Source organism: Pezoporus occidentalis, unplaced genomic scaffold, assembly GCF_034315485.1.
Source record: "Pezoporus occidentalis ecotype Australia unplaced genomic scaffold, CSIRO_AGI_Poc_V1 ctg250, whole genome shotgun sequence".
Taxonomy (NCBI): domain Eukaryota; kingdom Metazoa; phylum Chordata; class Aves; order Psittaciformes; family Psittacidae; genus Pezoporus; species Pezoporus occidentalis.
The window spans coordinates 61,015-80,315 of NW_026914395.1; the positions used below are offsets into that span (position 1 = coordinate 61,015).

General features: G+C 57.5%; 1 protein-coding gene across 1 annotated transcript in view; it reads left to right on the forward strand.

The window, feature by feature from the left end:
- The window catches only part of NUP160 (nucleoporin 160), a 31,601-nt gene extending 14,034 nt beyond the window's left edge, over positions 1-17,567 (forward strand). Inside the window, exons 14-35 of the mRNA XM_062623316.1 lie at positions 522-687; positions 1,283-1,398; positions 1,506-1,666; positions 3,378-3,511; positions 3,832-3,902; positions 5,636-5,795; positions 6,417-6,486; positions 9,138-9,236; positions 9,570-9,689; positions 10,327-10,422; positions 10,534-10,628; positions 11,223-11,319; positions 11,396-11,501; positions 11,594-11,754; positions 12,303-12,363; positions 13,095-13,205; positions 14,070-14,193; positions 14,916-15,017; positions 15,242-15,383; positions 15,576-15,701; positions 17,216-17,320; positions 17,452-17,567. Coding sequence (XP_062479300.1) covers positions 522-687; positions 1,283-1,398; positions 1,506-1,666; positions 3,378-3,511; positions 3,832-3,902; positions 5,636-5,795; positions 6,417-6,486; positions 9,138-9,236; positions 9,570-9,689; positions 10,327-10,422; positions 10,534-10,628; positions 11,223-11,319; positions 11,396-11,501; positions 11,594-11,754; positions 12,303-12,363; positions 13,095-13,205; positions 14,070-14,193; positions 14,916-15,017; positions 15,242-15,383; positions 15,576-15,701; positions 17,216-17,320; positions 17,452-17,538 — 2,510 coding nt within the window. The 3' untranslated portion in view covers positions 17,539-17,567. The remainder of the gene's footprint in view (positions 1-521; positions 688-1,282; positions 1,399-1,505; positions 1,667-3,377; positions 3,512-3,831; positions 3,903-5,635; positions 5,796-6,416; positions 6,487-9,137; positions 9,237-9,569; positions 9,690-10,326; positions 10,423-10,533; positions 10,629-11,222; positions 11,320-11,395; positions 11,502-11,593; positions 11,755-12,302; positions 12,364-13,094; positions 13,206-14,069; positions 14,194-14,915; positions 15,018-15,241; positions 15,384-15,575; positions 15,702-17,215; positions 17,321-17,451) is intronic.
- The last annotated feature ends 1,734 nt before the right edge of the window (positions 17,568-19,301 follow it).

A 19,301-nucleotide genomic window follows, 5' to 3' on the forward strand; every position in this document is an offset into this window, starting at 1 on the left:
AAGGGAAGCTGGCCTGGGCTGGCGCTGGGAGGCTCGTGGTGCCTGCTTTGTCTGCTTCAAACTGCTCCCCAAATGTGACTGTAAAAGCACATGGATGCGGGATTGCTCTGTAAAATGGGGTTTTAGAGAGGGCTGAGCTTTGAGCTCTGCTCTAAGAAGGCAAAAATCCTCCCTAGGCTGTTATTAGCGTGCGCTGAGCTCTTTGCTCCGGGCTGGTTTTTGCTCTTACACTGCACTAATGATTCCCTTTCAACCTGTGGCTGGGAAGAGAATCCCTTGGAGGGAATTCTGTTGCTTTATTGTTGCATGGCTGCCTTTTGCTTTCCAAAGAATAAAGCCCAAAGCTTTCCCTTGTCAACTGCTTCGGCTGTAATTTGGCCTCGTCCTTAGGGAAGGGTCATTCTCGCGTGTGGGACTGAGACCAGTGTGCTGCTAGGAGCTGAACTAACTGGGTTTTGATGGTCCTCCCACCTTCCCCTTGAAATCCCTTGTGAATATACAGTTAGATTCTTTCATTACAGATTTGGAGATGTCTCGTGATGTTGTCTGTCTTGTCCAGTGCCTTCGCCTGATCGGAGAATCAATTTCCATGGAAATGGCTTTCCTCATGGAAATGGCTTGCTCCCGCCTCCAGCCTCCAGAAAAGGCTGCAGAGCAGATCCTGGAGGACTTGATAGCTAATGACACGTAAGGAGATGCTTTTGCAGATGTTCCCCTGCTGGGGGACACTGAGGATGCCTGAGCAGGGATTGCCTGGAGCCGTCCTCCATCGGCATCCAAGCTCCTTGGAGCTGTGTGGGCTCTCCCTGTGCTACGTGGGGCTTTTCCAGGTCCCCTCGGAGGTGGGAATGTGGGTGTTGGTGGCATTAGCAAGGGCTTCCCTCCAGAACCCCCTTCCTACTGCTCGGAGCCCTCTAGGAAATAAAGGCTGGTGATCCTCAGGTGAGATAAAGAGGAGCACGTTCCTGTGAGGTGATTATTGCAGTGTGGAAAGCAAGTGCCTGCAGACACTTAGGGAGAGGTCAGAGCCTTGGTCAAGCCCTGTGGTTACTGTGCTAACCTCCTGGAACCATTCCCCTGTGGAATGCCAGCTATCTGCCTGCCATTTCCTGGTAGCCTGGGGGAGTGGAATAAATAGACCAGCTGTAATAAAGCTCTCAAGCCAGAAGAGGTTTCCCATCAGGAATGTCCACGCTGGTCTGGCACCACGCAAGGAGGAAGGGGAGCCCTCTTGAGCTTAAATCTCACGGTGATGATGATGATGATGATGTTCCCTTTGCAGGGAGAACGTGATGGAGGATATCCACAGCAAACTGCAGGAGATCAGGAACCCCATCCACGCCATCGGAGTGCTCATCCGAGAAATGGACTACGAGACGGACGCTGACATGGAAAGAGGTGACAGCTCCTCAGCAGCCCCCCCCCCGGGCTGGGCAAGCAGCAGCTCTGCCAGCGTTCTCAGTGCTCTGGCTCCTGCTCTGTAGCTGGGTGCTTTTCTCTTCCAGCTCATCACCTGAGTATGCGCCTGAACCTCACCCAGCTCTATGGGAGCGCTATGGCTGGCAGCGTGGTTTGCTGGGGGGTGTGTAAAGTCGCCTCCATCCGCTTCCTGATCTGTCGGGACCTGTTGGTCCTCCAGCAGCTGCTCCTTCGCCTTGGAGATCCTGTGAGTACAGCCCTTGGAGCTATTGCTCTGCCTGCTTTGAACTCCGGGAGCTGGGCTCCTGCTGGTGCCAGGCTCCCAGCTCTGTCTCTTCCCACAGAGCATTGGGTGAAGCAGCCCCAGGCTCGGGCAAGCCCTGTTGGCTTTTGTCATCCTAAGCAAAGCTCACGCCCCAGTTCCCTCTTTCCATGCTGAGCATCCAGGAAGCAGGAATTAAACCTCTTTTGTGGGAGAAGGGCATTGCTTCCAGCCTCCCATCTGAAGCAGCATTGCCTGAGCACGCACAGTTCTCCATCTCTTTCCCCATCCCCACGGCAGCGTCACAGCATCGGTGTTTACCCCCAGGCCGTGGGTTTGGCCTCTCCAAGGCTGTCCCAGTCAGTGCAAACAGCCCCTGTGAAGGTTGTGGCCGTGGACTGGGCTGGGTCCATCCTGTTGGGCATGTGGCCACGTGAGGGAAGGTGCTGAGGCTTCGGGTGGACGCAGGGATGCGGAACGAGTGCCCAGACAAAAGGGAGCGTTGTTTAAACTAACACTGTTTACCTTGGAAACACGGCTGCAGGAGCTGCTTGGTTGAAAACTCCTTCCTGGATAATCATCAGAGTCACAGCCTGCTTTGGGTTGAAGGGACCTGAAAGTTCAACCACTCCCAACCCCTGCCCCGGGCAGGGACCCCTTCCACTGGAGCAGCTTGCTCCAAGCCCCTGTGTCCAACCTGGCCTTGAGCACTGCCAGGGATGGGGCAGCCACAGCTTCTCTGGGCACCCTGTGCTAGCGCCTCAGCACCCTCACAGGGAAGAGCTTCTGCCTCAGAGCTCAGCTCAGTCTCCCCTCGGGCAGGTTCAAGCCATTCCCCTTGGCCTGGCCCTACAGGCCCTTGTCCCAAGCCCCTCTCCAGGTTTCCTGCAGCCCCTTTAGGCACTGGAAGACTGTTATAAGGTCTCTGTAATCACAGAATGGAATCATAGGATGGCTTGGACATAGAATGGTTTGGGATGAGGCTGCCCTGGTAGCATTTAAAGCACATTGCAAGGTGCCCTTCTGGAGCCAGGCTCTCACAGAGCACATGTGCCCTGCTGCTTTGCTGCTTTGACACACTCGTGTCCTCCACAAGCCTGGATTGTTCCTCTCTGGTGTGCCCCAGCTCTCGGCTGGAGCGTGCAGGGGTGCGACACGGGGGCAGCAGGACTGGGCCCTTTGTGGTCTCTGCAGCAAAGTGGTTTTGCTCTTGGTGATGGGATCGCACCTTTGGTGTTTGCAGGCTGGAGAAGCACTCGGTGCACACAGCTTTGCTTGTTCACCTTTCCCCATGGGGTTTGGGCCACCAGAAAGGTTAACTCACTCACCTCTTTGTCTAAAGGGATACAGGACATTTGGGTGCTGGAGAGGGACTCTCTCATCAGAGCCTGTAGGGACAGGCCAAGGGGAATGGCTTTAACCTGCCCTGTGGCAGGGGTTGGAGCTGGAGGAGCTTCAGGGTCCCTCCCAACCCAAACCAGTCTCTGATCCTTTGATTTCACACTGGGATCTGTGACTGGGTTATTCTGGCTCGGGCAAGGGTCCTGCTGCTCACTTGGTGGTTTTGTTCCTTGCTGGGCTGGTGACCTCTGTGGTGCTTGCATGGGGGACAAGCAGGGCCTGCCCCAAACCCCCTCGCCTGCCCTTGATCCTGCCATGGCTTTTGGTGTTCCAAGCCCTTGTGCTTTGCTTGCAGACTGTTTTGGGAGGGGGACAACTGTTCCAGTCCCAGCAGGACCTGCTGCACCGCACCTCTCCCCTGCTGCTCTCCTATTACCTGATCCGGTGGGCGAGCCAGTGCCTGGCCTCCGACGTCCCTGTGGACACCCTGTAAGTCCCTCCCGTGCCCATTATGCCTTTGTCTTGTAGGTTCCTGCTAAAGCCACCTGAAATGCCCTTTCTGGTATGAAGAGCTGGTGGTTGCTGTGGGTGTATGGCTCCGGGGGGGGGGCAGGTTGTGCTGGGGAGGGTGGGTTTGCTCCTGCTGTGGTTTGAGCTGACTCTTTGCCTTGTGCTCCTTGTGTGAGGTCTCCCTGTTCTGGGGCTGTTGCCTTTTGCAGCAGTGGGAGTCATCCGAGCTGAACAATGAGCACAATTAAAGCAGGAGGCGTTTTGTTGTCTCTTCACTGATGGCTTTTCTTCTTCTCTAGGGAGTCTAATCTGCAGCATCTCTCTGTGTTGGAGTTAGCAGACACCACTGCTCTGACAGCCCATAGACTGGGTAAGGCACCGCTTCAGCGGCTCCAGGCCTCTGTTCTTTATACCTCTTGCACCCTGAAATGCTTCGTGCATTCTACAGCTGCCTGCCAGGAGGATGGAGCCAGGAGGGGCTGGGCTCTGCTCCCAAGGAACAAGGGATGGGACAAGAGGAAACGGCCTCAAGCTGCACCAGGGCAGGTTTAGATGGAGCTGAGGAGCAATTCCTGCCCCAGAGGGTGCTCAGGCATTGGAACAGGCTGCCCAGGGCAGGGGCCCTGCAAGTGCTCACAAACCCTATAGACAAGGCCCTCGGTGCCGTGGGTCAGTGGTGGCCTTGGCAGGGCTGGGAATGGTTGGACTGGATGAGCTTGGAGCTCTTTTCCAGGCTGGTTGATTCTGTGATTCCATGATTTATCCCACAGCAACCAGGGAAGCACGAGGATGTAGAAATACTTCCCCAAAACACGTTCCTGCTTCCAGCCGGGTGCAGTTCAGTCCTGAGTGATGCTCACAGCTGGTACCTCGAGGGGGAAACCGCAGCTCGTAAATCATTCATGTTTCCATAGGATCCCAGACTGCTTTGGGATGAAAGGGAGCTTAGAGCTCACCCAGCTCCAACCCCTGGCCCTGGCAGGGACCCCTTCCAATGGAGCAGCTTGCTCCAACGTGGTCGTAAGCACTTGTGGAAGTCTCACTGCAAAGACACACTTTAGGTTACTGTTCTGGGGGCGAAATCCTAATGGGGGGAGAATATAAAGCAACCTCATGTGGATGAGGGTGGTGTGTGCCTTGAAGTGGTTACAGAGGGAGGTGGCGAGGAGGGCAGGGGAGAAGAGGCCCCAGTGAGGGCCTGCTCTGCGCTCGGGGGCTGAGATGCCTCAGAGGGAGCAGAGAAAGGCAGCGCCAAACAGGCAGCAGCACCTCTCATGAGGGGCTGGGAGCTGGGGAAGGATCCCTGCTGCTTCCCGAGAGCCCTTTGGGGCATCTTTGCGAGCAGACTGTGAGCTCTGGAGTCCAAACACTCGCTGCATGAGGCAGGAGGCACTTTGTGCCTCCCTGTGAATGTCAGGGAGGGCAGGGCGGATTGAAAGCATCCTTTGTGTGTGCCAGGCTCGTGGGCTCGCTCTTGGCCTGCTCGTGAGGAAAGTCCTGTTTGGCTGCTGTGGCTTGGGAAGGGAGGGGGGGGAAGTATGTGAAACGTAGGGAAGGCAGAGAGGAGGTGGCAGCCTGCAGGGAGGCGTTGGGAACGGTTGCTAATGGGAGCTGGGAGTGCTGGAATGAGGAGGGAGGCATCCGAGCGGGAGCCACATAGCCAAATCAGCACTGCCTCCACCCTGCCCTGCAACAGGCAGCAGGGAGAGCTGCAGCTGGCTTGTGAGGAGAGCAGGGGGAGCAAGAGCAGAGCCCTTTGTTTCCATCCCATAATGGAGCTGTGGTTACCAAACAGCGCCCTGCGGGGCTCTCTGAGCTCCTGCTGCTCCCCCTGACTTCAGGCAGAGACATCCCAGCCCATTGAACGTGCTTTGTTGGTTGGCTCTGACTTGCTCTGCGAGCAGCAAGGGTACAGCCGGGCTCTCGGGGCCAGGGATGGGCACTGGGGCTGGTGCAGGGCCTGGAGCTCAAGTGTGATGGGGAAGGGAAGGCTCGGGGGGGACGGACGGACCTGATCTCTCTCTTAAAGGTCTTTTCCAACCTGGTTGATCGATGTGTGCTGCAGGCCCTCTTCTCAGCGCTCCTTTCACCTCTGTGTTTCAGTATCCAGCCCTCAGACAATCGTGGAGCTGTTCTTCCAGGAGGTGGCCAGGAAGCACATCATCTCTCGCCTCTTCTTGCAGCCAAACACCACCTTGGCTGAAACAAGCTTGAACTGGCCCCATCTCATCACAGCCATAGTGGCTGACTTCCTGCCCCTGCTGTATCCTTGCCTGTGCCCACTGTAACCAGGAGGAAGATCCATAGGGCATGGAAGCCCTTAACCCTGGTGTGGAGGCTCCATGCTGTCCCATTTCTGAGGTTGGGAGCACAGGTGGGTCTGTGGAAGGAGGGTTGGCACTAGCAGAGGGGTTAAGGTGCTGGGCTGCAGAGCTCTGAGGGGATAAGTTGGCCACCTCTGCTGTCTGCAGCTCCAAAATCCATGTTTTTCCCATCCAGGTTTCCAAGAGAAGCCTCCTGAGCAAGTGGCTGTTGTTGGTGTTAATGGGATTTGTGGGTATTGGAAGATTTCACCCCATTTAGGTGCACAATAAGGGATTTGAGCTTTGACTTTAAGCCCCTGAGCTCTAGGAACTTACTTGCCTTGGCCAGGGGAGATGCTGGGAGACTTGGAAGGGGAGCAAGAGCTGGGCAGTTGGGGATTAGATGTGTTAATGGTTTTGTTTCATATGGATAAACCTCATTACACAGTAATGACTTGTGTAAAGAGAGGTTTAATCTTCTCTCCTTTCCCTCCACAAAGGGAGCGGGAGAGTCCAGCTTTCAGGCCTGTTCTCCGAGCTCGCCAGCCTGCATTGTCCTCTCTTCCTTAACCTCTGCTCAGATGGCCCAGCAATCCCAGTTTCCTATTCCCAGAGTGCCTGATGGGGAACTGTCAGTACACCCAGCTCCAGGTGGGTGCTTCCTGCCGGCTCTGGGATCTGGGAGGGGAAGAGCAGTGAGTGCAGGCGTGGGTGTCCATCAGCAGCAGCTCTACACCTTGTGCTACCCCTCTGCATCACCCACAGCGAGCTCTGCACGGCCTCTTGCCTCTCCTTGGCAGAAGCCACCCAAACCAGCAGCTTCCCAGGCACTGCAGTTTGTTCTGGGCTCCCCTTGGTGCTGCAATCCGAGGTCAGATGTGAGCTGTGATCTTCCCAAGCTCTCCTCTCCCACGTCTCCCTAGTGGAGATGATGGGCTGGAAGCTTGTCCTGCAGCTGAAACAGGCTGCAGGGAATGATGCTTTTGGAGAGTGGAGAATGGCTTGGGTTGGAAGGGAGCTTAAAGCTCCTGCAGTTCCAACCCCCTGCCAAGGGCAGGGACACCTTCCACTGGAGCAGCTTGCTCCAAGCCCCATCCAACCTGGCCTTGAACACTGCCAGGGACGGAGCAGTGTCTCTGTTACAGCTATCACAGCATTAGTGCAGTGAGCAGCCCACAGGTAGCAAATCTCCTCCATCTCCCTCCTGCATCTGTCTTGTTCGCTGCAGTGCCCACCTCTGCTCACACAAGGCTTTCTGCTCAGCGACTCAAATCCAGACAAAGCCACAGGGAGTTTGCTGGGGAATGACTTTAGATGCTTCTCTGGTGCTTTCCTTTCTATGTTTTCAAGACAAACCCAGGCAGGAGTGCTCAGGATCACTGTACCCTTCCCATGGAGGAGTTCAGCCTCCCAGGGCTTCTCTTCCCTGTGTGCAAGGAGCATCCTGGTGGAGCTTGGTTAACTGCCACAGGGAGCCCTTAGTACAGCAGCTCCTGGTGTGCCCACATCCTTTCCTGTGCTGCCCTTCCAAATGGGTTGCCCCCAGGGCTGGGGGGTTCACAAGGCTCTGTCTTCAACCCGGGTGCTGCTCCAGGACTCAGCTCTGCCTTAAATGTCCTTAGTAGTAAAAACACAGCTTAAGGAGCATCCATCATCTTCCCAAGCCTCTGGGGGGAGCAGGAGTGAACTCCTTTGCCTCAGGTGCCTCTGCAGGCTGCTGTATTTCGGGTCACTGTCCCTCCATCATCTCCCGTGTGCTCCCCATTGCTGGGTCCTCGTGCTCCAGTTGGGAAGCTCACGATCCCGTGGCTGCAGCTCCATGTGACACGGCGCTGCGCCCAGTCCTTGAGCCTGTGCTGCAGGCTGCTCTTACTGAGATGCTTTCTCCCGTGCTTTCCAGACCCTTTTCTTCTCCCAGCCCCTTTCCCACCTGGGGGCTGAATGACTTCCTTTTGTGCCACCGAGAAGAATGGCAAATGGGCTTTGGAGGCAGGAAATGCCAGTGTGCTTTGGGGGCAGCTTCCTTCCCCCTCCTTTGAATTGCCTTGCATTGCTTTCGCCTCACTTGTGGCCCTCCTCGAGGAGGTACAGGAGGCTTTTATCTCTGCAGGAGCAAGCTCTCCCTCCTCCCCACTGCCTTCTGTTCCACTCGCTGATCCCACGACGTGGATTAAGTGCTTTGACCTCCGGGAGCTAACCCCAGCTTTGCACCGTGACCCACATAGAGGGGGGCCATGCAGGCAGCCCCCGTGCCCAGGGAAGGGCCAGGAACCAAAGCAGTGCCCTGGGACGAGGGCCAGGCCTCTCCTTGGGGCTGGTTCTGTGGGCCAAGCTGATGAGCAAGCTCAGGGTGGGATTTATCTGCTGGAGCTGGCTAATGTGGGGGCTCAGTGGGGGCTTGGAGGGGCTGCGTGCTGGGGGCTGACTGCACATGCAGAGGGGCAGGTTGGCCTGCAAGACCCTGCCTTTGCTGCTGGGTTCTGCCCTCTCCTCCTTTCCTCTAAGCCCCTGCTAGTGGGGCATTGCTGGTGCTTCACATGCCAAGAGCATCCGCTGCTGTCCCAGTGATGCCGGCTTTGGAGCTGTCACCGTGCCTCCTCGCTGCCTATGGATCCCTGATGGCACTTGGCAGCCCTTACGTTGTGCTGGCAGAGCAGGCAGCTTGTGTCAGCTCAGCCTGGCCAGTGCCTGTGGTGTGGTGCCACCAATGCTGCACCTCATCCCTGCCTGTGCTGCTGCAATCCGTGCTCTCCCGTGGCTGCTCTCCCTCTGCAGCCCTGCTGCAGACTCTGCTCCTCTTAACACCTTCTCTGCCTGTTGTTCCTCTGCCTCCACACACCTGCAGCCAGGTTCATGCTCTGTTCCCCTGCAGCGAGTTTGCAGTGGCTGCAGAGCATCATGTGTGGCTTTAGGGGGCTGTTTCGGAGGCTCTAACTTGTGGATGCTGGAGCTCTTTGGAGCAGGTTGTTTCCCAGCAGCATGGGGGGGGGGGGGTCTCCATGCACTCCAGGGGCTTTGGGGCTGGAAAAAACAGCCCTCGAGCTGGAAGAGTGGGAATTTTGTGAGCACAGCAGCTAAAGGAGCCACCAAATTAGCACTTTGGTGTTAGAGACCTAACCCTTCCTCTCGTCCCGGGTGCCTGCAGGTCACAAGGGAGGGCTTACCTGAAGGATAGAACCATAGAATGGGTTGGGTTGGGAGGGACCTTAAAGCTCCTCCAGCTCCAACCCCTGCCACGGGCAGGGACCCCTTCCACTGGAGCAGCTTGCTCCAACCTGTCTCCCATTCCCCCTCTCCCATAGGAATACATTCGCCTCCTGCAGCCATGGTGCCACGTGAACATGGGCTCCTGCTGCTTCATGATGGGCAGGTGCTACCTGGTCATGGGTGAGGGCCACAAGGTAAGGATCTCATCTCCTTCCCTCCCTCCAGCTCTGCCTCCCTCTGGGATCTGGGCCTGCTTCCCTTGGGAGGCAGCTGGTGCACAGGTAGGAGCAGCCTTGCTTCTGCTGTGCAAGTCAGGAGCCATCATCCCCAGCTCTGCTGCCCTCAGGCAAAGGATGGGATGGGAAAGAGGGGGTGGTGGGACCTGCTCTTGGGGATGTTCTTGCTAGCATGGGGCCAGCAGGTCTCATGCAGTGGAGCTGGAGCAGGCAGCAGCATCCTCTTGCTGGTACAGGAGGCTGGGTCAGCCCCAGGGGACACACACGAGCTGCTTTCTGGTCTGCTTCTAGGCTTTGGATTGCTTCTGCCAGGCTGCCTCGGAGGTGGGGAGAGAAGAGTTCTTGGACAGGCTGATCCAGCCTGAGGAGGGGGAGATGGTCTCCACTCCACGCCTGCAGTACTACAGCAAGGTAGGGCCGAGCCAGCTCCATGTGCATGACCCTGACCAAGTAAACTGGCACCAGGGCCTTGCACACACACACACACACACTGCTTGGAGAGGGAGTTCCTGCTCAGTCCCTGGCTTTCAAGGAGGTGACTTCAGCCTCAAAACCCCTCTTTGTTGGTGAAACCTCTGTTTGCTTTCTCTGGGGGAACATGAGGAGGGGACTGCAGTGAAAGCCAGGTACTTTCCACCTATTGGCTTCCTAATAGCAGAGGACTTTGTTACCCAGCAGGAAAAGGCAGGGCGAGATCCAGCTGCTGGAGGCAGAAGCCAGGCATGTCCAGGCTCGATGGGAGATGCTGCTTAAGGGGAAGGTTATTAAGCTTTGTGGCAAGTGCAAATGAATGTCTGTGAGTTAGGATAAGATCTTCGTGCCTAATGCCATAGAGCAGACAGGCTGCAAGCTTGGACCCGGCTCCTTGTGAGGGACTCCCTGCCTTTCACATCCAGGAAGGGTTGTCAGGTGTCCCTGGAACCAAATCCATCCCTGTTCCAGTCTAAACACTGCCAACTGCTTGCTCTCGTGGTTAGCAGGGACAGGAGCAGCTCTTGTAACAGCCCAGCGAAACCAAGCTAACGCAGAGGCCTGTTGTCTTCTGCAGGTTCTGTGCTTGCTGGACATGGTGGGTTTGCCAGAGCTGGTCATCCAGCTGGCCACCCTGGCCATCATGGAGTCAGCGGATGACTGGAGGAGCCAGGTACAGGGCACTGCTTTGGCATCAATGCGTCTCTTTAGGGAGCTCCCAAAGGGATTCTCGTCAGTTTGATCGCTCAGAACATGCTGGTTTATGTTCTTTTGGTGTTTCCAGGCTACTTTGAGGACTTGCATCTTCAAACATCACTTGGATTTGGGACACAACAGCGAAGCATATGTAGCCCTAACGCAAAACCCCGATCCGGGCAGGTAGGCGATAGCTTCAGGACCTTCATACTCGCTTGTGCCAGGGGTCCATGTACCACTTTTCCCCATCAGGCTGAAAGGAAGATGACACTTGAGGGCAGGATGTGGCTGCTGCTGCGTTAAGAGGTTCTGCTTAGTGCCTGGGAAGGTCTGCTGGGAAGGCTTTTAAGGCTATCTGGGGTGGGCAGTATCCCAAAGGAAGGTGCTTCAGGGAAGAGCCACAAGGGTGGCTCAGGGGTTGCATGTTGGAGAGCTTCAGGAGTGCAGACAATTCAGGTGGGCAAGGAAGGGAGCTGAAATGTGAGCTCGAGCTCCATCTGAGCAGAGGCAGCTTCCCCCTAACGGGAGGATGCGCTGAGTGGGAACAGCTGGGACAGGCTTTTTAGTGGAGGCTGAAGAATGGATCTTACCCAGACACTGCCCTCCAGCGAGCCCTTTGCAGAGAGCATCCAGGACCTCTCCTTTCCAGCGCTGCAGGAGCCTGAAGGGATTTATTGGTTCGGAGCCAGGCAAGAACCCTGTGGAGCTTGTCAGCCAGCCGGGGGTTCCTGGCTCCGAGCCTGCAGATGCCACTGGTGCTGTGCTCTTCCCCTGCAGGCAGCTGGACTGTCTACGCCAGCTAGTGGTGGTGCTGTGCGAGCGCTCCCAGCTCCAGGACCTGGTGGAATTCCCTTACGTGAACCTCCACAACGAGGTAACCCCGGCGCTGGGCAGGGGAGGGCTCCTTTTCCACAGGGTTTTAACCCACTTGAGCCTCTCGGGTGCTGCAGGTGGTGGGCATCATCGAATCTCACGCTCGGGCCGTCGACCTGATGACCCACAACTACTATGAGCTGCTTTATGCTTTCCACATCTACCGCCACAACTACCGCAAGGGTGAGCTCAGGCTGGGCCCTTGGAATGCTCCCCCCTACCCCGGTCCTGGGGTGGGCTGGTCCCATGCTGATGCCTTCCCCTTCCCTCCTCAGCTGGCACGGTGATGTTTGAGTACGGGATGCGCCTGGGCAGGGAGGTGCGGACGCTGCGGGGACTCCAGAAGCAAGGCAACTGTTTCCTTGCTGCTGTCAACTGCCTGCGGTTGATCCGGCCGGAATACGCCTGGATAGTGCAGCCAGCTCCTGGAGCAGTGGTAGGAAAAGCCCTGAGCTTGCTGTGGGCTGTGGCAAGGGGTGGGCCTGGATGAGCTTCAGGCTCCTTCCAACCCATTCCGTGGTTCCATATGAGCTGTTGAATGCGGGATGGGTTTGGGAAGGAGCTTCCAAGACCCTTTTGGATGGGAGCGAAGGCACTGACCACCTTCACCTGCTGCTCTCCTCCTCTTGGCCAGCATGGGCAGCACTGCCTTGTGCTGCTCAACGTTCCCTGCGTCACCCTGGTGTCACTGTGTGGAAGCAGAGCAACTTCTGGGAGAGGGCTGGTGTGCATGTGGAACCCCAGCCCGGTTTGGGTTGGATGAAGGGAGCTTAAAGCTCCGCCAGCTCCAACCCCAGCCCCTTCCACTGGAGCAGCTTGCTCCAAGCCCCTGTGTCCAACCTGGCCTTGAGCACTGCCAGGGATGGGGCAGCCACAGCTTCTCTGGGCGCCCTGTGCCAGCGCCTCAGCCCCCTCCCAGGGAAGAGCTTCCTGACATCCGGAACCAGGCTGTGCCATAAACCTCTCTCTGCTTTCCCCTGCAAGTACGAGCGCCCCGGAGCATCCCCAAAGAGAAGCCACGATGGGGAGTGCGCGGCTGTGCCAAGTAAGTGTCCGCTCCTGGTGCTTCCTCTGGGCCCACAGCCTCTGCCCTGGCCTCAGAGCTCTGCTGCTGCCCTCTGAGGGGGGAGATGGCTCAGGGCAGCTCAGCTCAATGATATGGGGGGGGGTAGCTTAGGTACCGCTCTCCAGGTTCCCTGCAGCCCCTTGAGGCACTGGGGCTGCTCTAAGGTCTCCCCTTCAGGAGCCTTCTCTTCTCCAGGCTGAACACTCCCCTGCAGCTTTATGTGCTGCCTTCCCTCCCTTTTGCTTTCCGTGGTAATAACTTGTAATTAAAGCCAATGGAAAAGCCTTTAAGAGGCAATTCCTGGTTGGTCAAGCCCTCGTTCCTTGGCAGCCCTGGCGTTGGCAGTGAGTGCCTGCTGTAGGGTCTGTGCTCGGTGTCTGCCCGAGCTCGGGATGCTGGCAGCAGGTTCGCTTTGTGGTGGAGCAGGAGAATTTCAGGTCAGGTATTTTTAAACCAATTCTTTCTGTCTGAGCTGCTTTGTAGCAGCTCCTGGCAGCCGAGCAGGGGCTGTGCCCAGCCACCAGCTCACATCTGGAACAGAGCACGAGTCACGCCACGGAGACAGGCCCACTTTCAGGCATCAAATCCTGACCCTGCCTTCAGTGCTTTCCCTGCTGCAGCTCCTCGAAGGCTGGCAGAAGGCTGCAGGCATTCAGCAGGATGCCCACAGAGCTCTGTTTTTCCGTGCTGAGAGCTTCCATGTGTTGCAGCAAGTCGCCAGATCGACATCCTGGAGCTGGAGGACCTGGAGAAGGAATGTGTGCTGTCCCGCATCCGGCTGACGCTGGTGCAGCATGACCTGTCCACAGCGGCTGTGGCAGGTAAGAGGGACACTGCAGCCACCTCTGCTTCCCCCGAGGTGCTTCCAGTGCTTCCAGTCCCAGCTCCGTGTGCTTCCAACCCAGAGACAAAGGGAGGAGCTGGCAGGGAGCCTTCAGATCCCCTCCCTGCTACGGAACCTTGCCTCTGGCTTCAGCAGAGCAGGGGAACCAGCTTTAGCTCTTCCCCCATCTTTTGGCTTTGGTTTGCAGCGTGGGGTTATGCTCATGAGTCGGGACAAAAAGGCTTGGAGATCTGGATGGAAATTGCCCCCCAGGTGAAGCAGGATTGGAAAGCCTTAGAAAAACCCCACTTGCTGCAAGGCAAATCCGTGTCCTGGGCAATTCTGCTTCACCAGGGTGTTAGCTTGCCAAACCGGTTCTCTTCTGGGGGAGCAGAAAGCTGCAGCTCTCCCACCCTGACCCTCTGCGTGTGCTCTGCCACTCTCTATATGGGTTACACAACATGCCCGTGGTTTTTCCCCTTTAAGTATGAGGAGGAGATGACTTCCCAGTGATGGAGGCACAAGTTGAGTTTCATCTCCTCCTGCCTCTGCCTGTGCTGGCAGAGCTGAGCTGATGAGCTCTGTCGGACGCAGGCTATGGTGCCCATGTCCTCCCCCAGCCTGTGCCTCAGCAGAGCTGGCTCCGTGGGTCACTGCTGCTTAACTGCAGCCCCCCCAGGCCTCATGAGATGCTCCTGAGGCCAAGAAAGCCTCAGGGTGGTTTACACTGGCCCATTACCACGGTGCTGTTGTAACTGCAGCTGCATTGCATGGGGTTGGGCCCCCAGTAAGCAGCGGGGCGTGACAGAGGTGTTTTCCTGCTCCTCCTCCTCCTTGCTCCCCATCCTCCTTTTCCCCCCAGGCAATTCCACACCCGAGGAAACGGTTGCTCTCCTGGTGCGGGCCGGGCTCTTCGACACGGCCATCACTCTGTGCCAAACCTTCAAGCTGCCCTTGACACCCATCTTTGAGGGACTCACCTTCAAGTAGGTAGCAGGCTTCTCCCACCCACCTCAGGTGATGCACACGTGCTCCGTGATGCTCATAGGGTGCAGTTTGCAGCCCCCGGGCATTAAAAGCTGATGCTATCCTCAGCTAAGGACCACATGGCAGCAGCCAGTGTAGGGGGTTTGGGGTGGAACTTGCTCTTTCACACCTCGAAAGTGAAGATAAGGGAGCCTTGGTGATCAGGTTGGGATGGGAGAGAGGTCACCTTGGTCTCAAGGGTGAGAGCTGGCATCTGATGGTCGCAGTGATCCCAGCCACAGCCAGTACCTGGAGCCCTTGCTGGTGCCTTGGCTCATGGCACCTCCTGCTGATGCTCACAGGAGATGCATCCAAGCTGCTGGGCAGCCCTCAGAGCAGAGCACTTGGCTCCTGTGTCAGGTCTCTGTGCTGGCCCTTTGCTCTCGTGCCCCATCTTGACCCCAGGATTCCCCCTGAGCACCAAGCTCTGCTGTGACCTGGTCCTGTGGCTGACTGCATGGAGGACACCTCCTTCCCAAGCCCCAAAGCTTCCTAACATGAATTCCCCTGTAACACCTGGAGCAGCTTGGGAATCACTCTGACAGCCACCTTTCCCTGCCAGGGCAGCTCGTTCATGGCTGCTGCTTGGGAATAGCCCTGCCAAGGGGTGGTTCTGCCGCTGGCAGCTGTGGCTGGGGGGGCTCTGAGGGCAGCACCCCTCTTTCCATTGCTCTGCCTGCAGGTGCATCAAGCTGCAGCTGGGAGGGGAAGCAGCGCAGGCAGAGGCCTGGGAGTGGTTAGCAGCAAACCAGCTCTCTGCCCTGGTTACCACCAAGGAGTCCAGGTAAGGCCTTGTCTGGTGGGGGCAGAGAAGAGCTCCCAGTGCTGCTCTCCGTGGTGCAGAGGGCCACAGGGCCATAAACCCCCATAAAGCAGACCTGTGGGGCTGGGACATGGGGAGATCCATGTCCTGTGCTGTCAGCCTGCTCCCGTCATGGGACCTCGGGCAGCAGGCCAGGGGACGGGAGCTGCTGGCACGGGTTCCAAGGGGAAACCCTGCCCTTGCAGTGCCACAGATGAAGCCTGGCGCCTGCTCTCATCCTATCTGGAGCGGTACCCGTCCCAGAACAGCCTGTACCATCGCTGTGTCATCAACAAGCTCCTGGCACACGGCATCCCTCTGCCCAACTGGCTCATCAACAGCTACAAGGTGACACGAGGGATGGGGGACGCTGCTCCGCACATCCCATCTGCTGCCCCTCACCGTCCTCGGTGGAGCTCCGTTCCCATTCCCGGCTCCAGGAAGCCTTGTGCCCATTCCTGAGGCTCGGAGCAGGTTCCTCCAGCCTCGTGGTGGCTCCGGGGTGGGTGCCCTGGTTGATGGTTCCCCCTTTGCTCACAGGAGGTGGATGCTGCCCAGCTCCTGCGGCTCTATCTCAACTATGACCTGCTGGAGGAGGCGGTGGATTTGGTCCTGGAGTACGTGGATGCTGTGCTGGGCAAAGGGCACCGATACTTTGGAATCGAGGTGAGGCTTTGGGATGTGCTGGAGCCTTCCCTGGGGCACATCCTGCGAGGGCTTGGGAGCTGCTGCAAGGGCTGGAGCAGCTCTGCCCTGGAGCCAGGCTGAGAGAGCTGGGCTGGGGCAGCCTGGACAAGAGAAGGCTCCTGAAGGGGAGACCTGAGAGCAGCTCCAGTGCCTGAAGGGGCTGCAGGAAACCTGGAGAGGGGCTTGGGACAAGGGATGGAGGGACAGGCCAAGGGGAATGGCTTTAACCTGCCCGAGGGGAGACTGAGCTGAGCTCTGAGGCAGAAGCTCTTCCCTGGGAGGGTGCTGAGGCGCTGGCACAGGGTGCCCAGAGAAGCTGTGGCTGCCCCATCCCTGGCAGTGCTCAAGGCCAGGTTGGACACAGGGGCTTGGAGCAAGCTGCTCCAGTGGAAGGGGTCCCTGCCCGTGGCAGGGGTTGGAGCTGGAGGAGCTTTAAGCTCCCTTCATCTGTTAGGAATGCCATCCAGAGGGACCTCGACACGCCTGTGAGCTGGGCTGATGCCAACCTCATGAAGTTTAACCATGACAAGTGCAAGGTCCTACACCTGGGTTGGAGCAATCCCAGGCCCAGCTACAGGTTGGGCAGTGAAGAGATTCAGAGCAGCCCAAGGAGAAGGACTTGGGGGTCCTGGTCGATGAGAAAATGAACATGAGCCGGCTTCAGTGTGCGCTCACAGCCCAGAAACCAACCGTGTCCTGGGCTGCATCCAAAGCAGCGTGACCAGCAGGTCCAAGGAGGTGATCCTGCCCCTCTGCTCTGCTCTCGTGAGACCTCACCTGGAGCATTGTGTGCAGCTCTGGTGTCCTCAACATAAAAAGGACATGGAACTGTTGGAACAAGTCCAGAGGAGGCCACGAGGATGCTCAGGGGCTGGAGCACCTCCTGTATGAAGACAGGCTGAGGAAGTTGGGGCTGTTCAGCCTGGAGAAGAGAAGGCTGCGGGGAGACCTCAGAGCAGCTTCCAGTATCTGAAGGGGGCCTATAGGGATGCTGGGGAGGGACTCTTCATTAGGGACTGCAGTGACAGGACAAGGGGTAACGGGTTAAAACTTAAACAGGGGAAGTTTAGATTGGATCTAAGGAGGAAATTCTTTCCTGTGAGGGTGCTGAGGCACTGGAATGGGTTGCCCAGGGAGGTTGTGAATGCTCCATCCCTGGCAGTGTTCAAGGCCAGGTTGGACAGAGCCTTGGGTGCCATGGTTTAGTGTGAGGTGTCCCTGCCCATGGCAGGGGGTTGGAACTGGATGATCTTAAGGTCCTTTCCAACCCTGAGTATTCTATGGTTCATCCCAACCCACTCCATGTCTCTGTTGTGCCCATGAGGGTGCTTCCAGGACAAATGGGTGTGGAACCCCCCCCATTAGATGCCAGGGGACCTCCTGGCAGGCCCCGGTGCTGCCAGGCCCTGGTGTTCAGGAGCTGTGCCCATGGTGAGGAGCGTTTCTGCTGCCACCGCACCCCAATGCTCCCTCTGTGTGTGTGTGTCCCCCAGTTCCCACTCTCAGCCACGGCCCCCATGGTGTGGCTGCCCTACACCGCCATCGACCAGCTGCTGCAGGCGCTGCGGGAGAGCACCACCAACCACCACAGCGTGGAGGTAGGACCGACCCCTTCCCTATGGGGCACCCCACGGTGCCCCCCCCGCCCCCCGGCGCTGGGGGGTGTGGAGCAGGGGAAAAGTGGGGCCAGGGGGGGAGCCCTCACCTCCTGCTCTGTGCCCTGGCCCAGCTCTACCAGAAGCTCTCGGAGAAGATGGAGGACTACCAGCAGAAGGTGAGCGTGGCCACCCGGGACCGCCTGTACCGCCGCAGCTAGAGCCAGCCCCATAGCCCACGCCTGCAGGGGTAAAGGGGGGGGCCTGGCTCGGGCCCTGGTGCTCTGCACACTCCTTCTGTGCCCATCACCATCTGGTTTGAGGATGGGGGGGGGTCACCTCTACCCTGGCCCTCATGGGGGTGATGAGCAGGGCCGGGGGGTGCCGCCGTTGTTCCCCCCCCCACCTCCTCCCTGTGCCGTCCCCTCGCTGTTATTTATTTGGTGTGGTTTTGGTTAATAAACTCCAAGTGTTGCTACAGGTTTGTGTCCTGCACCCACAGCCCGGCTGGCGGTGGTACCACCGTGCCCCACGGCGCTATAGGGTAAGGGGCTATATAGCCCCTAAGGGATGGATTATGCTATAGTGGGGGGGGGTTACAGCTCTGAAGGGCAGGATTGGGTTATAGGGCCGGCATGGAGCTATAGGCTCAAGTGGCAGCACCATGCTCTAGGGGCTGTAGGCTAAGGAGGGAGGCGTTGTGCTATAGGGCAATGATGGAGCCGATAGGTTTGAGTGCCAGGAGTGGGGCTATGGGGCAGATAGGACTGGAAGAGGGCTATAGGCTCCTAGGTCAGCACTGCTCTAGGGCAGGGGTGGGGCTATAGGCTCCCAGGGTGGCACTGTGCTATAGGGCAAGAGAGCCACTATAGACCCATGGGGCAGGGATGGAGCTATAAGCTCAGGGGCCAGTACTGTGCTCCAGGACAGGAACGGGGCTATAGGACTGGAGGGGGCCTATAGGGGAGGAACAGAGCTATATGTTCACAGGGTAGCACTGTGTTACAGCGCATGCATGGGACCTATAGGTTCAGGGGGCAACACTATACTATAGGGCAGGTGGGGGTCTATATGATGGGCCGGGCCTATTGGACAGGGATGGGGTCTGTAAGTCAGGACAGAGGTCTATAGGGCAGAGGCTATAAACCCAAGGTATCTATAGGGCAGGGCTGAGACTATAAGCCCAGGGTGTCTATAGGGCAGGGATGGGTCTCTAACCCCAAGGTGTTTATAGGGCAGGGATGTCTCTATAGGGGAGGGTTGAGGCTATAAACCCAAGATGTCTATAGGGCAGCGATGGCTCTATAGGCGAGGGCTGAGGCTATAAACCCAATGTGTCTATTGGGCAGGGATGGCTCTATAAACCCAAGGTGTCTATAGGGCAGGGACGGGTCTATAGGGCAGGGATGGGTTTATAAACCCAGGGTGTCTATAGGACAGGGATGGGTTTATAAACCCAAGATGTCTATAGGGCAGGGACGGGTCTATAGGGCAGGGATGAGTTTATAAACCCAAGGTGTCTTTAGGGCAGGGATGGGTCTATAGGGCAGGGATGAGTTTATAAACCCAGGGTGTCTATAGGGCAGGGATGGCTCTATAGGGGAGGGCTGAGGCTATAAACCCACTGTCTATAGGGTAGGGATGGCTCTATAAACCCAAGGTGTCTATAGGGCAGGGACGGGTCTATAGGGCAGGCATGGGTTTATAAACCCAAGGTGTCTATAGGGCAGGGACGGGTCTATAGGGCAGTGATGGGTTTATAAACCCAGGGTGTCTATAGGACAGGGATGGGTTTATAAACCCAAGGTATCTATAGGGCAGGGATGGGTTTATAAACCCAGGGTGTCTATAGGGCAGGGATGGCTCTATAGGGCAGGGATAGCTCTATAAACCCAAGATGTCTATAGGGCAGGGATGGGTCTATAGGGCAGGGATAGCTCTATAAACCCAAGATGTCTATAGGGCAGGGATGGCTCTATAAACC